Source organism: Antedon bifida, chromosome 6, assembly GCF_963402885.1.
Source record: "Antedon bifida chromosome 6, ecAntBifi1.1, whole genome shotgun sequence".
Lineage (NCBI taxonomy): Eukaryota > Metazoa > Echinodermata > Crinoidea > Comatulida > Antedonidae > Antedon > Antedon bifida.
The window spans coordinates 25,110,117-25,132,167 of record NC_136231.1 but is presented as its reverse complement, the minus strand read 5'-3'; the positions used below and the strand labels follow the sequence as shown (position 1 = coordinate 25,132,167).

Genomic DNA, 22,051 nt, shown 5'->3' with positions numbered 1-22,051 from the left:
CAATGATTTTAAAATTACAACTTTGAAAAGAGTAATCATGAAAAATGTTTCCCTGCCAATAGTATACCAATAATTTTGTTTCTCCCAAGTTGAATGGGGAGAATATTTTCATGAGTTGAAAGATTGACTATTCAATGTTTGATTAGATAAAAGATAAAGTGTACAATTGATTTTATGGGTTTTATATCCCTCATCTGAAAGACACCATTAAATAAAATAAGATAAGATAAGATTTATAAAGCACACATATTCACAAAGTGCTCAAGGCGATTATAATATAACAATAAAGTTAATATTTTTTAGTCACATCTTGATGACTATTTTACCAAACTAACATACATCTGTCTTTGTAGGTGTCTGGTACCAGCACTACTCCAAGGTTACGTCCCAAACTTCACGTAACAATTCCTACAAACAGGTCTGTCAGCATGGATGCAGTCCGTGAAAAATCTAGTGAGACTCTACCCTCCTTATCTTCAAATCAATCACCAAAGATCAACAGTCATCCTCACCACTATAAACCACACCATTATTGTCCTATAACAGCAGAACCCTCTAGGAAACTTCTGTTAAGAGGGACACTTTCGCAAAAACAAACGGGAATATGTTTTAACACTACAGCCAACACCTATTTTGGGTGTTGGAACAACTCTTCTCGGATAAGGACTATAAACCGTAGGTCCAGTGTACACCGTTATAACCCGTGTGCACTTTAAAGCACCCAGTTTATCATTCGAGACGAGTAGGGGTTACCCTGGTGAACTGGTTCACAAAATAGCCCCTGTATCAAGCGGTACCACCCATCTGATCTGATAGGACAGTGATTAGTTTACTATTGGTAATCCTTGGCGACTTCAAAAATTAAAAATGTTCAGGACACCCCTGTTAAAGGAACACTTTGTTTGGTCCTGAAAGTGTCCCCTAATAGAGGTTCTACTGTATTTGAAATGCAACTAATTAGTTTTTAACTTATGGTTAATTAGTTATATTTTAATTGCTATAGTATTCAATGCTGTCCTCATTTATGATTTTAGGTAGTTCACCTGTTCCCGAGATAAACTACTCCATTTCTATTGTTGAAGTTAGTGAGATGCTTCGGACTTGTCTACGCCATATGCCAACTGGTTAGTCTTTTACAGGGAAATCTGAGAAGATACCCTACTTAAAAAATTTAATCAATCTACTATACTGAAATTGATTCTGAAACTTCAACTATTACATAATTGAAATGTCTGTATTGATGACGTCTTTTCATGAGTTTCAATTTAAAAGTTCACTGGAGTTTATAATAGTGCTTTCTTAAAATTTGTTTGAAATTCACATAGAAAAATAAAAAAACTCTGTATTCATGTGTCCATACATATTACAGTTCTACTAATTAAAATTTAAATGAATATTTATGAGTTGAATAGTTGTTCTATTTAATGAGATAGAGCCGAGTAGAAATAGTATATCTTTTAACGAATACAAACGTGCATTATTTGTTTTATAACGCACCTACTGTTGTAACTTATATTTAATATAGTCTTCTGCCATCCAGAAAGTCACTCATTATTAACGCAGATTAGAACAGTTATAGCTTGATGTTTTTTCCCGAGCCACCAGTCTTTCAAAATTTTCAAAATTATTATAAAAAGCTGAATCTACAATAGAACCATTTAGCATCGCCATTAAATATAACTTTCCGTTAAGTAGAACTAATTGTGGAACATGATATTATATTTATATATTTTTTATCTTTTTATTGCATATCTTTGTATATTTATATTTACATAACTAATGATGCTAATTGACTTTTTGCCACCTGTGACGGCGGAGAAATTCAGTTTGCTTTGTTTAATCCTGTCACCGTCACGGGTTTGTTATGTTTAACTGTATTGTCGAAATAAATGAAATGATACAAAATTAACCAATCAAAAGGCAAGCTACATAGGTAACTCTGATCATGATCATAGATTTAACTTTACTTTTTTATTTTGATGAAACAGAAGAGTACTTGCACACACCTAGGTATAAGGCTATTGGTGATGAGGTGCTATGGGTGCCAAAATGGGTTGACTACTCAAACAAGTATGGCTTCGGCCACCAACTTTCAGATAAAAGTGTTGGCGTTATATTCAATGATAAGTCAAGAATATGTTTTCATCCTGATCGCATGTAAGTACAGTTAACTTTGAAAATATCATGTTTAGAACCTTAACTATTTATTTGAAGCTAATTATTTGCTTTGCTTTCTTGGTCATATTAATTTAAATGTATTACCGTGTTAGTGCATGTACCCACTACATCCGCCTTGGACACAAATCTAAAGCTCTGTCTACACTATCAAACTAGCACAATTTCATATCACTACCATATTTGGGCACATCACACTTTTTTTGTCAAACTAGTTTGATAGTGTGGACAGAGCTAAAGCTTTATCTATACTATCAAACTAGTTTTACAAAAAAAGTGTGATGTGCCCAAATATGGTAGTAATATGCGTCATCATGTCCTTATTTATTTATTTATTTATTTTTTTATTTTATTCAATCGAAACCAACAGCGATAATTACCGCCACTAACAGTCACTGCTTCTTGTTTCATAAAGTGTTCTTAATAATAAATAATGTCAGAGTAGGGCAAAACATCTTACTGACTTTGATTAAATAGTGCTTAGGTTAAGTAAAGCTCTTTTCTTTGTTTTTAGTTCAGTGCAATATTTATCAAATGATCACAGAGTACACACGTTCAAGATGTCAGCTATTCCTCCACGCCTATCCAAGAAAGTCACGTTACTCGACTACTTTTCCACATACATGGACGAACACCTAGTAAAGGTAAGGCTTAAAATTAATAACGAATTAATTAGTGAACGTAGCGGACCTTGCAGCATTAACAAATGGTTAAGTTTTACATTTTGATCTGCTGTACAGTGTTGGGATAGAAAGAGAGTGTGGGAGGGGGTTGGCGTGTATAACAAAATATTTATTATACAATTAACATGAAATTATTGATTTGATAACTTGCATAACCTTTGAAGTTACTTTAAAAGACTATAGTTTTTCTTAATGAATTTGCTTAATCCTTTTACAAAGTTTTTGGCTTGTATCTCGTGCATACTTTTTGAAAAATCATGATACATATTTTCTTTGCCATAATGTTTGCAAAATAATGAATGAATAGCACCCTGAATGATAATTAATTGTATTATTTAAATGAAACAAAACCCTACACATTATTTGAATCATATAACTAACCAAGCAAGTATTAATTTGTATTCGTTTCCATTCACCCCTTTTTGCATCATGGAAGGGTCCAGAGACTGGCATTACAGTAATGACACCACAGGATGCAAAGGTCTATACCATTTTTGTTGGGGGTTGCATGTTCATATGTGTATTGCATGAAATGCTTGTTTCTTTATTATTGCTTATGTGTATTATGCATGGTATTCACTTGTTCACTTATGGCAAAATTGAGACAATTGCTTTAATTTTGCTTTCAATTTTGTTCTTATTTCATTAAAATATATATTTATGCATAACACCATCATATTTATTTTATAAAAATTCACACACATTAGCAGAAAACTTTATTTTTATTTATTTTTTATTTCAACAATATTTTACGAGGGTGGTCCATCCAGCCGAAGCTAATCATTAGGGACCCTCACAAAAGATGTTATGGTGTGCTCTCCTTGCCTCCGCACTATATAAGGCCCTGCCACAGCCTTTTGGGGTCATTTCCATCACATCATCAAATGCATTGATGTTGCCGCCTCAGGATGTGTGGTAGAACTGGGCACAGAATGGTGTTATATAAATCTTCTTGCGATATGATACATATACATTTTCTCATATATAAGGTCTCAAATTCTTTATTTTTTAACATTAAAAACACATTCAGGATACTGTATTAGTTACTGACATATTAGGCATTTCACGGTCTCTGGTATTGGGGGGAGTTGACTGTTATTAGGCTAACAACAATTTCAATAACTATACATGTATTTTGCTTATTTGTATCATGGATCTCGGGGTTGGTTTTATAGTTGGTGGTGGTTTTACACATGTCAGTACAGTAAATCGATCTCATTTGTCATATTCACATTCGCCATATATTTAATGGTCTAAAACATTTTTTATTATAATGGTTTCATACTTTCTGAGTATTGTGTTTTATCACATCTATTACAGGCTTTATTGCATGCTAGTTTAATGTGATTTTTAGTAATCAATATTTATTAGTTCAGTATTACGATGCTATAAGGAATATTAGATAGAAACTAGCTTTGTAATAAATATTGTATATGTTTGTTACGTAGAAATTATTTATGAATATGCTTTATAGTAATGATATGAATGAAATTTTGATTATAATATATGAGGAATATCATTAGTATGTACCAATTTAATATAGTATTAGGTACGCTAGTGGTATTGGTCATACAATATACCGTGTGGTGGTCGCGGGGTATATGGTAGTGGTACTGGTGATATTTGGGAACTGTTGATTTGTGACGACTTAGGACCTACGCATTGATGTCTTTTTTATATCGCCTCCTGGAACTAAAAAAAAAACAAAACTGTGTGGAAGAATAGAACGAGGAAGCACGTCTCAAATTCCTTGCATGCTCACAATGAATTGAAATGACTGAAGTTGTTTCTAGGTCGTCGGCAATCACATCGAAAGCTCTCTGTAGTGGTTGTGCTAAAGAAGATGCTACTGTTGGTGTAGCTGGTCAGTGGTTGGTAATGATTACTGTATTGAATTTGTATTCAATTAAAAAGTTGACAATATTTCCTTTTTTTTATTTTATCCAGGGAGGAGATTTGGTATGGGACGCTATGTCACCTATTCCTAAACGTAAAGCACCATCGCCAAGTCCAACTCCGACATTACAACCTTATTTGGTGAAATGGTATAGGACTGATAAGGCAATAGCAATGTATCTTAGCAATGGAACATTCCAGGTATGGCAAGCAAAAATGAATTTATTTATTATTTTCTATTTAAAAAATACTGTCTCTTTTTAAATAAATATCTTATTGTACTTTAATTAATCTCATTATCGCTATATAATAATTTATAATTAAAATAACTTTATTCTACAGCTAAATTTTTTTGAGGATCATACTAAAGTAATCCTCAGCTATAACAACAGTGATCATCTGTTAACATACATCAACCAAGATCGTATATCAAGTACTTACCGTCTACTACACGTTGCGCACCACGGATGTAGTGCTGAACTTTCTTCCCGTCTTGTCTATATGCGAGAGGTACTCGATAAATTGTCAGCAACTTCCGAAGAGGAGTGACTCTCTTGTAGGAGATAAGACGAAATAAATTGTGCAAAAACTGATGTTTTAATGCTGCCCACACTTCCCTTTTTCGTTCTGAATAATTTGCATACAATTTGCATATTAATTTGCATATTAATTTAATATATTAATATTAGACCAGTATAAAATGAAGAAGATAAAGTGTAGAATTAATTTGTTTGGGAAATGTGATCATTCTTAATAATATTTAATAATGAATTACAAGATTTGAAGAACCAACTAGAGGGTCAAACCAGGGAGGTATTTTTATACCTCCCTGGTCAAACTACTCGGCCTGAAATCATCAAATTTTCAGTGGTTGTAATACATGTTTGTGATTGGTCAAATCCACCTTTGTTGCTATAGCAGCCAGGGGCTGATATCCAGAAGGGAAGAAATTATTTGCATTCTACGAAAAATGCAGAAAACAAATGTTTTTCATCGTCTCTGGTGTAAACAATAACAAAAATAATTGACAAAATTTCAGAAAAATGTAGTCCTACAATGAAAAAAATATGGCTCTTTTGTTGCTAAAATATAGTCATGTACTCTACTATAGCGCCCTCAATCTTACCTCAGGAAAATAACTATATGCCATTAAAAGTGTGTGCCGTGCTATTATACATTTAAATTGCCAAATATGGGCATTTCATTTCACAGTATTATTACGAAAGTTTAAATGAATTATCAAGAATTTATTGAATGAAGCTATATATTATTTTGTTTATTATATAGCTTAACAAATTGTGGAATATGTTACTTTTTTTTGTTTGTGTTTATTAATTTGTATTTATTAAGTTGCATTTCAATTTTTGTATATTTTGTATATTATATTTGTAACTGGCTTTAAAACTGACACTGCTAAAGGACGTTTTGTATAAACACACTCCCTATTCTTTAAAATTCTCCCGATAATAGTATTGAGCATGGACATTCATAAATGTCTTCCTTATATCATCACATTGTGGTATTTTTAGATACCAGTAAATAGTAATTATAATCAAACCAAGCAATCATGGAAGATGAACAAAAATAATATGATGAAACAGTAAAATGAACCTAAAGAACAACAAATGTTTGAAATAAATTTTCATAGAAATGCAAGTGTAAAAAATATGTTTGTTTAAACAATTATGTATAAAATATATACTGTGTTAAAAAGTGTGTGAATATTTGTTTTTGTGATATAGTTTCCCATCCTATACCTTAGAGTACCCTTAATATCTTTCCTGGAGCTCATTACAACCAGTATATTGGGTACACTACTTACCGTATGTATCTAATACCAGAATCCTCATTTGATAGTACCATTATAATTATGAGTAATCTTATTGTCTATATAAACCCAATAATTGTCTTATCTTTCTTGTTTAGAAAAAAATCTTTTGTGAAAGTTCTGTACAAATTGTTCACCACTGATATGAAAGGAGGACCAAAAAGTTAAAAATACTTTTGGTTATCTATTAAAATTTACTGCAATATCAAATGTGTGTCGCATTTTTATTTACATTTGTATTTGTGTATTTTTTTCCAGGTGATTTTTCTTCCAAAAGTGATACATAGTTTGAGTATCTACGTAGAACCGTTCAGAAGGCCGGCGGAACGTTGAAATTGAGAGGCCCAATTCAATTCAACTTTTATTTCAGACAATTGTCCATATGGTATAATACATTACACAAAAAAAAGATGAAGGAGAGAGGACCAAAACTTTTATCTATTGGTATATAATGCCTCTCTCCATTTGTAGTACATGTTTGAATCCATTAACAAATATTTATATATACAAATTAACATTCTGTTTTCGCTTTTCATTATTCTTGTAAGAAATCGGAAAGTCGAAATCCTCAAATATTCATAAAATGATGGAATATTGTTTTCCACAAACAAATTGTTCGCACTAACAAATCTGGTTTGTTCCAACAACATCCGGAAAGCATCATTATAACAAACTTTAAGTCGGTTGATATCTTTTTAAAAATGATTAGACCATAAAGGAGAACCGTACATGTTAGTACAATGATCAATGACCAACGTAAATGTACATTTTTGCGACCAGTTACAGTGGAATGTTCTGTCGATGAAATGACCGGTAGGGGAAATGTTCGGTCGGTGAAACGTCCGGTCGGCGAATAGTCTGTGTACCAGTTGTCTTTCGGCGAAGTGGTGTTCGTCAAAACGTCCCGTCACCTTACACCGCTTAGCAAAGAATCGTACTAGACGGCGGGTCAACCTTCGTATCGAATGTGATGATTTTATTATAATAATAATTTTATTTATTTATTTTACAGAGCGCATTACATTAAAACCTCAATGCACTGCACAGTTGATGAAAAAGTTTATTTAAAACAATCTGAAAAGTTTTAAAAATATTTATACTGAACGGACGCATTGTCGCTCTTATTTATTTACGTTTGTAGATATTTTTATGTTTTTACTCTGAAATATGATGACAAAGGCAATCTAACAACAGGACGACGAGCTTGCCTTATCAAGATAGGAACTCGTAAAAGTCCTTTGATTCTATGATTGGCTGCGACAAATTCATAATAGTTTTGTATCGAATTCTCTGGCACCATACGTTTCATTATTTTATTTTGGTACTTTTAAAAGTCCGATGTGTCATGAAGGTTTAATAGGTATAGTACTTAATTTTTTAAATTCTTTTCACCACAATTTATGATATTTTTGTCTTTATTTTTCAGTCCTGTTGTTAGATTGCCTTAGTTACACACAAATGCGATTTTGCGTGTCATCACACGGCGGACGAACAGTATAATAATGCGAAGATTCATTATCTTAACACATACAAAAGTTTCTAAATATCTATTCTTTAATTCATTCATTTATTTGATAAAAACAATTACAATATCAAAATAGAAATAGAAAATCGTATGAGAAGATTAAGCAATAATAAGGTATAAACCTTTCCACTAAAAGCAGAAAACATGTTATCAAAGATTAACATTCAAATAGGCCTATTAAAAAAAAGTTGTTAGAACTGCTACAATTAATTTTATTCAACAAATTACAAAATACTGAATTAGTATATAATTACAAATATCAATCTATTTTTATGGAATTTGATTAAATGCTATGTATTTATAGCCGTTGGATGGGGTATGACACACCATATCATCTCCACCATCTCCATTCACATCGGCAATTAAGAACTTATTACCAGACATACACCAGTTCATCTCTCGCTCCCAATCTGTTCCAGTAAAGGAACCATCTACTCCAGAGTAGGCTATCCATTTTTTACCAGCGCCATCAGTGCAAATCATATCGTCACGTTTATCTTTATTGAAATCGCCGATGAAGATCTCTGCGCCACGGTGGTAGCACCATCCCAAATTTCCTTCCCATGATGTTGCAGTAAATGTACCGCTCGTTGTTGCTAATGCTACCCACTTATACCCGTTATTATGGTCATGGCAGAGAAGGTCAGCTCTACGATCTCCGTTAAAATCTCCCGTGAAAAGGTGGCCGTTTGTGCCCGTACACCAACCCATTCCTAGATACCAATCAGTACCTGAAAAGCTGCCGTCTTGGTTGGCATATGATATCCATTTGTAGCCGTCACGGTTGCGCTGACACAGCATATCGTCTCGGCCGTCTGCGTTGAAGTCGGCGACAAGAACATCACCATCATCTAAACACCAACCTATATTTCTCCTCCAAGATGTACCCAAGAACACACCTCCAGGCTGAGCTAGAGAAACCCACTTGTAACCCTTACTATCATGACACAGCATATCTGTGCGACCGTCACCGTTGAAATCACCTACAAAAAGTTGAGCCCCGTTGTGGTAGCACCATTCCATATTTTTTTTCCATGCACGCTCTGCAATCAAAGATCCATCGCTCCTTTAAAAAAGAATAGTTCTTACATTTAACAAAATAATGTGATATCAGCGCTGCTAGGCCTATACATTTCCAAGATTAATGCTTTATCGAGTAAATCACACATTCATTTTGTGTTAAATCTGGTTTGGGTATATACGATTTTGTAAGGTATTTTTAATATCGATTAATCTATTTTTTTTTTATTACTGAAAACTTGTTATTTTAAATGCGAAGCGCATAAAGGATTTACGCATTATGTGCTCAGTAGATCCACATTTATTATTTGTTGTTTGAAATGTATTTGGACGGTGTTTGTTTTTTACCGTGAGTAATATATCTCTTTGGAGCCAGTTTTGGTGTTGTGACAGAGCACGTCTTGACGGCCATCTCCATTAAAATCCCCAGCAAATACCTGGTAATCCGATCCAATACAAAGTCCCATAGTTAGTTTCCACGCCGAACCCACGAATACATCAACAGTATCTTTTAATGTGACAAAAATCAAAGAAGATATTGAAATTACACACACATTCATTTCATTTTTAGTTTTTATCAAGATTGTTTAATGTTTACCTGTGCACTTATTCAAGTTACCGGCCAATCACTCGCCCGTCCACTCTTCAAACACATTTTACAGTAGCCTAACTTTATTTTAGGTTTTAGAGGTAGGGCTACTTTCGATTTAGAAAAGCGCCTTCCCTCGGGAATTACGGTATCAGATGATGTTTAACGTGCTTTTTGCATTTTTATACACTAGTCCAGATCCCAATTTGAATGTTTTGACCCATTGCAAACAAAATGGTCATATCTTTGCAACGCTTAGATTAAATGAAATAATTTTAGTGTCAAATTATTTGGGAGATGCATGTTAATATTCGTTCTAATGGAAAAGTTTGTTCAAAAATGGCCGGAAGTATGATTTTTGGCATTTTTTACCTTTGACCTACATATCATATAACTCCGTAAACTAACAGTTGGAAAAACTTTATGGGCTCAAATTAATCTGAAGGTATATGTTTCTATTCAGTCTAATGAGAACTTTTTCAAGAAAATGACCCAAAATCTTTTATTTGACCTGTACTGGTAGTAGCCCGGGTTGTGAGTAAAAAAAAAAAAAAAAAAACTGAATAAAATTGAAGGGAAAACGGTCAGAATTATTAGTGTCTTAAATAATATATAATATACAAGAAATTAATTTGATCAAAAGAAGAAGAAGAATAAAAAAAATCACCGTGATGGGAAGCGTTAAGACGGATCGATCCGAGCGTACGCAGTCGATCCGTGTTACCTTCACACGAACTTCGGCGGATGCAACAACGACTTGCGCGGCAAACTATACCCTCCATCCGACAACTCGCTTATCAAACCGGGACAGGTGATGCTCGGTCGGTACAATTCAAACAACGGTCGAGTCGGATTCATACCGGGACCCAACGGCATGAACACGCCTATGTGTGCAAACGTCAGCGATGCAGAGAGAGAACGTTTGATAGAAGACAGCAGCATGAGAAGATACGTGGTGCTCGGCGTCGCCGGCACCGAGTTGAGCGACTGGCCCTCTAACAAACTGTTGTCGGTGGTCACGCAATCCCCGAACTGCATGTACCTCAACACCGGTTCGACAACCATACTCGACGGGCAGATGATATGCGTGCGATATCCTACGTTGGCCGAAAGCGCAGAGCAGATGTCGCGCTACGGAAAAAGTGGGGTGGAAAATGAAAACTAAAAAAAATTTTAACAAGAAAAGACCCCATCCAACAACCATCAAACCAACAACCACCAGCAGTGGGTAGTATTTGTGTTTTGTCCTACAATTTCTGTACTTATTCCGAAAAAAAAGAAAAAAAAGGAACAGGTCATGGATACACCGTAGGCCTACACGATCGGCGCATATACCGGATTCGCTCCGTTGGATCTAAGGGCCCTGATGGAGCACGATCACTATCCGATGGCGGAGCTACGTGCCTTGAGCGGTCACCCAGACTACGTGGGTTTCTCTGACAGAGGAGCGTCTTTGACTGATCGAGACGTGTGCGTAGCTAAAGACGTGCGACTGAAGACGAAAATTCTCTTGGAATCGACAATGTCGGAGGACGAGAACGACCACACCATGTGGCTCATCCCTTTCGTTTTCTACGGAGGTTTACCCACGTTCAGCATAACAACAAAAGTCGCACCGGCTGAGGTTCTGGACAGATGCACCGCTTCTTCGGACGTTCCAGCACTCGGAATGAAAACGAGCTCGAGGCAGTACAGCGGAAACATGTACGGAGGCGCGATAGACATAACGGCCGAGGCAATCCAGCGCAGCACCGACGCTGAACTCGCCGAGCACTTCAGACTCAAGGAAAAACAGCTGAGCGCCTCCATGCAGATGACTCAGAAACACCTGATTCCAAATAGAACTGATCATTCAGGGCCCTCGATAAAACATACATACAGTACAACACATAAAATATTAAATATTCAAATGACACAATATATTAAAGGCTTATAAATTTACAATGATTATATAAAATTCATATAGAAGTTAAAATCGTTGACAGATAAAAAATATGTATATACATAGTACGAACAATATTAACTGGAAATAAATTTTTTAAGTTCACGTTTAAAGGAAATAACATTTCCAGATTGTCGAATGATTTTAGGAATCATATTATACATAGGCGTTTTATAACTGAAACATTGTTTAAAAATCTCTAAAGAAGGTCGAGGAATAATATAATTACAATTAGAGATGGATCTGGTAGTAGGTCGACCTCCGGGCTGAGTCCTGGTTGACATGCGACTGATGTAATCCGGAACGGTATTGATGGAAGCCCGATAGGCGAGACAACCAAGTTGAAACTGATAACGTTGAGAAACGGATGAGATAGAAATGGTGTTACCAATAAGGTGGGATGGGGTATGAGGGTGAACTTTCAAAATAACTCTTTTAGCTCTATTTTGAAGTTTCTGGACTTTAGTAACGAGTGGTGCTCGTGAGCCCCAGAGAGAACAACAATAGTCAATATGAGGTAAGACAAGAGCATTGTATAACATAAGAGATGTAGCTTGGTGGACAAATTTTCGAGTTCGGGCGAGGATGGAGATAGAGGAACTTAATTTGTTGCACAACTTATCAACGTGCGGAATAAAAGTAAGATGATGGTCAAGAATGATACCCTATAATTATAGTGGTTAACTTATTCTTAACTATGCTGCAACTTACCAGCTCTAGAGGTGTGCAGAGTACATGTTACACAGAGAATCAAAACTACATATGAGTGGAGAGTCATCTTGCTGAAGGCCATGTAGATGTGTCTTCTTCAGAGAATCAGAAGTACAAATGATATATTCTATTCTGTCAACAGTTTATATACACTCGAGTTCGTCGTTTCAGAGCAATGGGTGGAGCCTTAAAATTAGAAATTGAATATTCTTGCTTACAGTACCTATACTGTTCTGCAAACCAGGAAGGAAGGGTTGGAAAATTGTTTTTAACTACGCTTCCGTGGTTGTTTTACGAATTCACACCCTTGTTTTACTTAGAACTATTGGACCCTAGATTGTTATACACCAACTCTTAGAAATTGTTATATTTCGTAACAATGCATTACTGTCTCTTTTACTTATACTTTGTGAGTTGTCTACAGTTTAAATAAAAACTGTTACCCAAATTATTTCTCAAACCATCGGGTTTTTAAATAATAATTATCAATGTTGTTGGTGTCGAGAAAACTGAAACCACATAAATTACACAGAGTCATCTGCTAACAAGATATCTCCAAAAAAAGAGATTCACTCGGTAAAACACGGTTGAGCACCGTTCAAAGTTATCTCTGTAGGCCTACCCCTCACAAAAAGGGGTTTTTATTTATATTTATTTTTCATTTATATATCCTCTAATGAAACTTTTCTAATCTATAAATATTTTGGTTAATAAAAATTTAAAAAATATGGCTTTACATCATGACATGCTACGCTATATACCATGGAGGAATGGTTTATTAAATATTACTAACTTTATCATAACAAATTCCTCCATGGCTATGGTAGATAGCTAAACAATAACTTCATTGTGATGGTAACACTCCTTTATTAGCTGTCAATCATTAAATACTCTATGTAATACAATAATACCATTAATTATTATAGCACCTAACAGTCTATGCATGCTGCAAACCAACCAACCATGATGACAAAGTTAAATTCAAAAAGTCATATAGGCTGTGTTTACGAAGTTTGTAAGCACTCGGATGAAGCATGCAACAGGCGCCAGAGAATAAAAACATGTTTAAATCTAGTCAGCCTTTCATGAAAACCGAATTTCACCAGTTAACATTTCATTTTTTAAGCTAAAATCCTTTGTTTATATCTGTCACTACACTATACACAAAGTAGCAGTCTGTACCCTGCAAATTTTCCAGGACAACTACAGCCCATGAAGGCCAGATTCTAATACTGATTAACGGCCAAGTTTTCCAGGGATGATGGACTTTAAGCTTCATACACCGATAGATAGTACTACTGTACCATACTTCGTGTCAGCATGTTTCAATCACAAATGTTATTTTATAATCTTGCTGCTTTACAAACTTTGCTATAGACATCTGGAAATGCTTCATTGCATTTCAGCTGCGATCGCAACTTGTCGTAAAGAGCGTGATCAAACATCTCCTTGAACTCCTCAGCTGTCATGTATGTATCTGCATACAGCATTTGAAACCTGTAATACGTAAACATATGAATGCTAGATTTTCGGATACGTTTTAAAGTGCATTTAAGCTGTGATTGCTTGTCAGAACAATGTCGATGCATTTGTTTATATCTTAGTGTGTCAAATATATATTCAGAGCGTTAGGTTCAGGTGTTTGATAATGGAGAGAATTATTAGTGAGCTTTCGCATCTATCATTGAGCACGACGGTTGTATGAAGTGTCTTCCATCCTGTTAAATGCGTTTAAACACAAAGCGCCGATGTTAGCCTCCGCAGACACTATACACGCGAGATTGGCGTGTACGTTTGGGAAGGTTTTGTGTTAGCCAGACTAAGTCTTAAGTTAGCAAAGTTCAAAATGGTGAACTAAAAACACCTAATCAAATCATTAGAGAGGGCTTTCGAGGTTGGTTCCCTTTTTTAAATTTATAAGACAAATGGTTGTACTACTGGTACCACAATAAAGAACTAAGACAAAGTTTATGTTCATCAAAATTAGTTAAATCTAGCAACATTTCTTACCCTTTGACATTGCGAACAAATTGTTCAAGTCTACGAGTGGTGTCCTTATAGTGGAACCCTTCTCTGTGAGGTGTTCCATAGGCTCCGATATCCAGGTACATCTGATCCTCAACACCATCTGGATGTACCATTCCTGGAAGACTTGGTAGAAGCATTGGACACATCCATAGTGGATACAACTAAGAATAGACACATAAGAATATTATTTCTGCACATATTTCAGTATGTATTTCAGTACATGTATTTCGTCCATGTAACATGAGCTGTTACGGTCTGTTAAAAACCGTATTAATCGTCCACCTTCCCCGAACGAAAACGCCCCTATTAGTCTCTCTACAACCTACATATAGATAAAACAAGAATGCAATGACTTACATTCACTTCTTTGTCAAATGTTTTCAAAGCCTCTTTCATAACATTCAATGGTACTAACATATCTTGAATCACATGTTTTTTTTCATAGAGGGCTCTCATCGTTTCAGATTGTGTGAGTTTCATTAGTGATATCTTAGGGGGAACCATCCAACCAAATAGGTATCGGAAGATTGGGTTGTTTCCAAAGGGTATTATATCCTACAGAAGAAAAATATGATAATAATATGCAAAATAATAATAAAAAAATATGTTGGAAATTCTCTGGATAACTGACCTATAAAATAGTAGCATAATGGATTTAGGTGACCTGACTCTGTTAAAGGTTGTATGAACTAGGTAAATAAATAAGAACGTCATATTTTCTTTGGTGGCAAAAATAATGCTAGCATTGATCAACACACAATCTTGAATTTTAATGGCCTAATTATTACGTTCACACACTCATGTAAAAAAAAAAAGATAACTCTTTCACTTGTTTACTGAATACGACCATTTAAAAAAAAACTTATGCTAAATTTTATTTATTTAAAAAAAAAAAAAAAAATAATAAAAAGTCATGCAAATCCAAAAAAAAGGAGGGAGCGTGAAACTTATTTGTTTATTTATTTGCCTTATAATCTTACCTGAAGTTCCCAAAATATACTCTTAGTGTGTCTGTGATAATAATGCCGTAATGGTATATACTCTACACCTGGGCCAGTCTCCAAATATTTCTCAACATGTTTGAAAAACCATGGCTTCCAGAATTGTCCAATTTCATTCACCTAAAAGCAAATTAAGTATAAGTAAGATTTAAATCTTTATTATATTATTGCATTCAAAAGAGAGTTATATTTACATTCAGATGTGTGTCAGTCATTCTAACACTGATCTTGGTGAAAACAGTTTTTAAAATGTTGTATAGCTGAATATTCCTACAATTTTCTACCTTATTACTATCTAATTTAACAATTTTACATAGAGTTCTGCGTTGCTGACGTCACAATGGTAGGTGGCGCCGTTCGTAGCTAGAAAACTTTCAACCTGTCTGAGTGACTCCAAGGTCACCAATGGTTTGGAATAGGCTTATTGAAGTAGTCATTTTAAAACTTAATAATTTTCAATATGAAAAACAAACTAAAATTTCTAAATATCACTAAATATTTGTTTTTAATAATCTACTTATTCTCCAACTACAGTTTAAGTTAAAAAAATCAAGCTAAGATACATAATTTGATAGAAATACAGATCTATATAGTTTATCAACATAGTAGCATTGAACTCATTTTTGGTTGTGCTAGCAACCATGCAGCGCCATCTATCGTTGTGACGTCACAACGCAGAACTCTATAAGTTACCTTCCCATCGTCCTCAACATTGTTTGTCATATTAGCTGTCATGATAACTGCTTGTTGCTCCGAGAAAAGCAGGCCCTCTACAAAAGCATTCCCATCATCTAGCATTGTCTCTCTAGTAAACACGTCAACAATCTCTTTGAGATTATGAGCTGGTTGGTACTCAATCTTTACGTAGCGCTTCGCAGGAACTATCTGGATTTCTGCAGCCACAAGAAAGCCCAGCGTGCCATGGGACCATGGAATGGAATAAAACAGGTCTGAATTCTCATCCTGTGAGATTGAGTAAAACATATCTTAAAATTGAGGTCTTGCTGTATTGTGCTACAAAACACTTGCATTCATTTTATATTTCTCGATAAGGAATCATTTTTATATTTGATAGTGCACGATACAGGATGGAGAATCTCTAATCATTGTGTTCTAATACCATGTAATGATTACGGAGTGACCAGCCTGAAGGGACAAAGTTTTAGCTGAAACTGTGGTCATTTCTTGCCTTCTCAGACTATGTACATGTATTGTTTTTTTTATGAATAATAAAGAAATGAATAAAAATGATCATGGAATACACTTACCAAATATGAGATGCATTGACCATAAATGGAATTATGGCTAGCATATTATATGGTATCACAGAGGCAGATTTTTCTGGGGAGCCCTAACATAAAATATTAATAGTGTGTCAAAATATATCAAAAAGTAGTTTATAATTTTATTTTAGCTGTCAAAGGTGCAACCCCCTGGATCTGCTACTGACTCACCTTAGAGCAATTAACAACACTTCCATCTGCAAGGATGATTTCATACGCCAGGCAGGTATGCTGAAATAGCCCATGCTTATGAGATGATGATTCAATACCTACACCCATTATAAGTCCACCTACAGGAGAAAGTACAGTTATACTGTAGTATTTTACCATACTGTGGTGCAGTAGTTAGAGCATTGGACAATCAAGAGGTTACCGGTTCAAGCCCCGGCCCGGTCACTGCAGTGTTGAGTCCTTGAGCAAGATTCATTATCCACATTATTCCTCCTCACCCAGGTGATAGAAATGGGTACCGGTATGTAAAAAGTACTGGGAAGGTAAATCAGACTTGTTTGTGTCGGAGGAGTGGCGTACCACCCACAAACATACACACTTAGTGGAGTCTGGCCCAAACACTAAAGAAATGGAGATGGGCACCACGGCTGTTAGCATTAGCTTAGGTTTCGTCTTTATTATTCCTTACCATAATTGCAGAGATGACTGGTGGTAGCTTTGCTTCAACTTATATTATTTTATGTTTGGGTGGGCGAGTAAATGGCAGGAATGCTTAACTGCATGGTGACAGACTCCACAATTTGGGGGATAGATGGGCTAGGGTCCAGGGTCCTTTATGCTCCCTGACAACTTGCTGTTTTAAAACTAGATAAAGTGTTTGGCAGGATACCAGGTACACAAACAATCATAACATAATACAGTTTAATAAAATTAATTTTAAATACATTTCCTTTAAAATAATAATCAATTTTTACTCATAGTGCTAAATTTGTGACAAATAGTGATCACTTATGTTTTTGCATATTTTTTCATATTTAAAAAAAAATGTAGGAGCATCCTACGGCTGGTAACTTAGCCTAAACGTGCGTGATGGATTAAGACTGCAGGGTTTTTAAAACGAGAAAATTACCATAGGCCTACCAACAGTGAGATCATCCAACTCTGGCAACACTGGCAACGTCCATCCAAGAGGATTTAAAGTGGCTGAAATCTGACCCATAGTGACCAGTGGTTCAACTGTTACAACTCGCCTATTTGTGTCCACTTCCAATATGTCCATTAAGTTGATATGTATGTTAAAGTGAGTATTTTTGTAACGTCCAACACGAGGACTGACCGTCTGCCAACCAGGGCGAGCAGTGCACATTTTAATCTGGCGCCCTCCATCTTTCCATTCTTTTACCTGAAAACAGTTTGTATTGAATGCAAAATGAATTACATATTTTTATTGTAATAAATTTTATCTTTCTGACTGCATGATTTTCGAATTATTAATAGAGAGGTTTAGCAAAACAAATGTACAGAAACCTATCAAAGTAAAAGTAAAGTAATACATTTGATATCCAATCAATATAATAATACCAATACCAGCAAAATATAAATGCCAAAATTTGGGAAACATTAAAAATAACTATTCTGTAGATCTATTATTGTAAAATCATCAAAGATTGTTTTTCTGTTGAATAGGCCATTTGAAAATAGACATACAAATAGTACTGGTATGATATAAAAATTAATTATCAATTTTCGTACTCCGATACCTGATTTTTAACTTTCTTAACCTTTAAGTTAAGTTAAGTAATACATTTGATATCCAATCAATATAATACCAATACCAGCAAAATATAATGCCAATATTTGGGAAACATTTTTTAACTAACTATTCTGTAGATCTTATTGTAAAATCATCAAATATTTTTTTTTCTGTTGAATAGGCCATTTGAAAATAGACATACAAATAATAGGCGTACTGGTATGATAAAAAAATGAATTATAAATTTTCGTACTCCGATACCTGATTTTGAACTTTCTTAACCTTCTGTAAATGCATTTTAGGTGCGCTGTTTATTTTGAAGATTAACCAATTACGAGCAAAGTAAAAAGCATCAAAGATGACAGACATTGGTAGGAGGAAGAGGCAGACAAAGATCCATCGTTGGTGGATTAGCACATGTTCCAATCCTTTTACATTCACCCATATTACGCCAAGAATAATTACTGTACCGAAAATTTCTAGAAGCATGGTTTCCACCATTTGTCCAATGTGTGTATATCAGTGCTTTAAAAAACAGGTTGCATGAACAAAAATCAAAATTTACAAAAGTGAGCATGAAATAACAATAAGTAGATTCTGTTTCACTTTTAACTAAATATGCAAAATTTTGGGATAGAAAATATTTATTGTTTAATAAATTAGCAATCTAGGACATTTAATTAGTAATTAGGTAAAGAAAGAGATATTGATATTGGCTAGGCCTAGGTCAGCTATCCACATGGTCTACTGCAATGACCTGCCTGACTGAGATTACTAAACCCTGGAGCATTCCAAATATTTATGATGTTGTCCAAAGGCCTAGGAGTTTTCTAGGGTTTAGTAAGTAATATATACATATTTACCAATAATATATAGACGATCCTGCCTGCCACAACTACAATTTGCCCTATGAAAGATTAGGAAATACTCACAGAACCTGTTCAAATCTTCGAACGGCGATATTTCTGTCCAGTCAGGTGCTAGTCTTTTCTAGTACCAACTAAGCATATTATATTAACCTGCTAATTTCATCGTATCAATATTGAATTTGGATACTTGAAATTATATTATGCATACTTTTTAGAACCAAATGTGCAAAATAATTTCTTGCACAATAGTTCATGCACGGTTCTTTGATATTGGTGACAGTTATGTCCACATGAATTATGTTCTTATATTAATAATGGAATAGTCCCATGCGCACTAAGTATGCGCGTCAATGTCATGCATGCAGGCATGCATGTTTTATTTATCCATACTCAATTCAGGTTATTTAAAAAAACTTTAATTGGGGTGGACGAATATCCAACAGCGTTGTAGAATATATTATATAAATTATTTGTATAGTTATAATCACTCATTTTACGTATTCACTTCAGTATGTTTGAGATAAAAATAAAATAATAACTGGTCCGGAACGCAGGATTATTAGTAAACATGGATATTTATTTGTTTCTGTTCGAATTATTGCAATGAATAGATAAGACATAGTAATTGTCACATTACTTGTTACATTTAAGCCCAACTATTACGGCCATATATACAGGCTGCTAATTATTCAATGAGCCATGGATTAAAGAACATGAATGAGCTCATATGATTCATTTTCATTTAAATTTATTTCAACAATAAAAATACATCCGGATAAATTAAACAACAACTTCTAATCAGGAACACACATCGTTATTGTTCCAAACATAACGTTATCTAAACTCATTATGAGAGAGATTGTTATTAATGTGTTTAAATTTAACACAATGTTTTGCCGTACGACCTCGACTTTAACTCGCCGTTCCGCAACCTATGGGTCGCGAAAAAAAATTGATGGGTCGCGAAATTGTTTCCGATACTGAAACTTTTTATCATATTATACACTGATCTATATGTGAAATGTTCTCAGTTTTGTAGAATCTACAACACTGATTACATTTTACATCTACAATTTTTTCCCTATGTTGACGTGCGGCGAGTCCGTAGCGTTAATCGACGACGGGGCAATGGACGCTTTTGACGCATAGTTCGTTGTTTATACTGTATACAAGTGGGAAATCCCCTTTTAGGACGTTGATTTAATAACCTACCAACTTAGATCGGACGCCCAGAGAATTTATTCATGTGAAAAGCCACAAAAGGTTTGATGGGCTGATTATGTAGAATATATGGCTAAGATTCAATAATCAATATTGCTGCCGGGTCATATCCTGTAAATTTTCCCTGAGGACACCAAATAGCAGGGGTAAAAAATGGATTTAATCATGTGAAAAGCCACACGGATAAAAGTTGTTGGACATTGTCCGCGTGTATATAATGTTAAAACAGCAATGACAGCAACTTTATCCTGTAAGTTGCCCGAGACAGTAGCCCCAAGTGACCACTAAAAATTGGTGTTATTCATGTCAATAGCCACACGGCTAATTCCTTTTGCATTGTAACTTGACTGAAAAACTGCGAACTTTGATGTACTCGCGGTGGGAACTTTTACAATGAACATGAATAATAGAAAGAATAATATAAACAGGTCCATTCCAAATTACACTCATAGCGATGTTGTTCAGGCCTTTATGGTTCGGGAGAACCCCTGACGTTAATCCTTGGCGTTAATATTGAACGCAAATTTGTTTACCGGCGGCAAAAGTTTTTCCAATTGCGAGCGCGCTATTATTAGAGTGTCATTTCCGTCCAACAGAGGTGCCATTTATCATATTTTTACGTGCGAGAGTACCATTTCCAGCCAGAGGTTTCATTTAACAAATTTGTGCATTTTTTATGTGCTGGCAATGTAATATCTTCTGATATACGTTGACGGTTGTTTTACATTAAAACAAGTAATACACTTATACTGTTGAATATATATAAGCTTTATTGGATTGAACTTAATGTTGGTTGTCCGAAGACTGGAGAGAATATGATAATCTATTAACTGTTCACTGAGTTGGTATATTGTGGAATTTATTATAGCTCTAATGGGATTTCTAATGGGAGTTACTATAAACAAGTATAAACAAGTGTTGCTGTCCAGTGGTCCAATTTGCCCTAGCTTTCACTGAGGTGAAGGTGATGTGACATCCCTCCTTTTTAGTACAAGGTGTAATTGTTCATTAATTTACATGGTGCCTTGGGAATACGCTAATTTTAGTTAGTTATTCGGGCTATTTGAAGCATTAGTTATATACAGCTTTCTGTCCTATATTAGCAATTACATTTGAGATTATAAAAAGTTATACTGTATACAGTAGTTTCGATTGTACAAAATTTAGCTGTCCATATAGAGCTGCGAGCAGTTTTTTTCATTTAGTTCATTCGACAAAGTTAAGCAATAATAAGTATTAGAGTTCATATTTGTTAATTATTATTATTATTCTATAGTTCAATTTATTTGATTTTCTATCATCCTTCCTCGTCTTTCGAGTTTTACTTCTTGTTATTGGTGGAGTGTAGGGTGGTATAAATGGTGGTTGTTTATCAATGGTCAAATCGTACGTATCCGGTCCAGATGAATGCGTTTGTCTATTCCGTATTTGATTTCGATTTCGTCGATATGTTCCATTTGTAGTTTCTACGATGTACGATCTTGGCTGAGGTAGTTGATTAGTTACGATACCAGGCGTCCATGTTTTTTTATGTGGATGCTGGATTGTGATGTTTTGGCCTTTCGAAAGCGTTGG

General features: G+C 34.8%; 3 protein-coding genes across 5 annotated transcripts in view; 1 reads left to right on the top strand and 2 right to left on the bottom strand.

The window, feature by feature from the left end:
• LOC144845947 (serine/threonine-protein kinase PLK2-like) overlaps window positions 1–6,792 on the top strand; it is a 33,182-nt gene extending 26,390 nt beyond the window's left edge. Inside the window, exons 8-14 of one of the 2 annotated variants that reach the window (XM_078703471.1) lie at window positions 354–453; window positions 1,035–1,124; window positions 1,989–2,157; window positions 2,690–2,819; window positions 3,295–3,339; window positions 4,806–4,955; window positions 5,097–6,792. In XM_078703471.1, the coding sequence (XP_078559597.1) occupies window positions 354–453; window positions 1,035–1,124; window positions 1,989–2,157; window positions 2,690–2,819; window positions 3,295–3,339; window positions 4,806–4,955; window positions 5,097–5,303 (891 nt within the window). In that variant the 3' untranslated portion in view covers window positions 5,304–6,792. The remainder of the gene's footprint in view (window positions 1–353; window positions 454–1,034; window positions 1,125–1,988; window positions 2,158–2,689; window positions 2,820–3,294; window positions 3,340–4,805; window positions 4,956–5,096) is intronic. The other variant, XM_078703472.1, reaches the window with a different exon arrangement.
• A 1,321-nt stretch (window positions 6,793–8,113) lies between these two features.
• Window positions 8,114–12,520, bottom strand: LOC144844613 (uncharacterized). The gene is made up of 3 exons (XM_078701597.1): window positions 12,370–12,520; window positions 9,476–9,635; window positions 8,114–9,173 (listed from the first exon to the last, which is right to left on the bottom strand). The coding sequence occupies exons 1-3, from the start codon at window positions 12,449–12,451 to the stop codon at window positions 8,378–8,380; spliced, it is 1,038 nt and encodes a 345-aa protein (XP_078557723.1). The 5' UTR covers window positions 12,452–12,520; the 3' UTR covers window positions 8,114–8,377.
• Window positions 12,521–13,177: 657 nt separating this feature from the next.
• On the bottom strand, window positions 13,178–19,552 carry LOC144844190 (delta(24)-sterol reductase-like). 2 transcript variants are annotated; one of them, XM_078700947.1, is made up of 9 exons: window positions 19,319–19,552; window positions 18,648–18,911; window positions 17,774–18,035; window positions 16,853–16,971; window positions 16,092–16,361; window positions 15,378–15,518; window positions 14,755–14,952; window positions 14,380–14,558; window positions 13,178–13,866 (listed from the first exon to the last, which is right to left on the bottom strand). In XM_078700947.1, exons 2-9 carry the CDS (start codon window positions 18,885–18,887, stop codon window positions 13,713–13,715), a joined length of 1,563 nt encoding a protein of 520 aa, XP_078557073.1. In that variant the 5' UTR covers window positions 18,888–18,911; window positions 19,319–19,552; the 3' UTR covers window positions 13,178–13,712. The 2 variants fall into 2 exon arrangements, with proteins under 2 accessions (XP_078557073.1, XP_078557074.1); XM_078700948.1 differs by having other exon boundaries at window positions 19,250–19,337.
• Between the last annotated feature and the right edge of the window lie 2,499 nt (window positions 19,553–22,051).

What these genes read in the sequence shown, in the direction of transcription:
- LOC144844190 (XM_078700947.1), bottom strand. Translation starts at nt 18,887, where the DNA reads ATGGTGGAAACCATGCTTCTAGAAATTTTCGGTACAGTAATTATTCTT. An exon ending in TTAAGAAAGTTCAAAATCAG is followed by an intron (nt 18,036 to 18,647) that starts GTATCGGAGTAC and finishes AACTGTTTTCAG; the next exon opens with GTAAAAGAATGGAAAGATGG. An exon ending in GTATATTTTGGGAACTTCAG is followed by an intron (nt 14,953 to 15,377) that starts GTAAGATTATAA and finishes TTTCTTCTGTAG; the next exon opens with GATATAATACCCTTTGGAAA.
- LOC144844613 (XM_078701597.1), bottom strand. Translation starts at nt 12,451, where the DNA reads ATGGCCTTCAGCAAGATGACTCTCCACTCATATGTAGTTTTGATTCTC. An exon ending in TCTGCACACCTCTAGAGCTG is followed by an intron (nt 9,636 to 12,369) that starts GTAAGTTGCAGC and finishes TCACATTAAAAG; the next exon opens with ATACTGTTGATGTATTCGTG. An exon ending in AAAGAGATATATTACTCACG is followed by an intron (nt 9,174 to 9,475) that starts GTAAAAAACAAA and finishes TCTTTTTTAAAG; the next exon opens with GAGCGATGGATCTTTGATTG.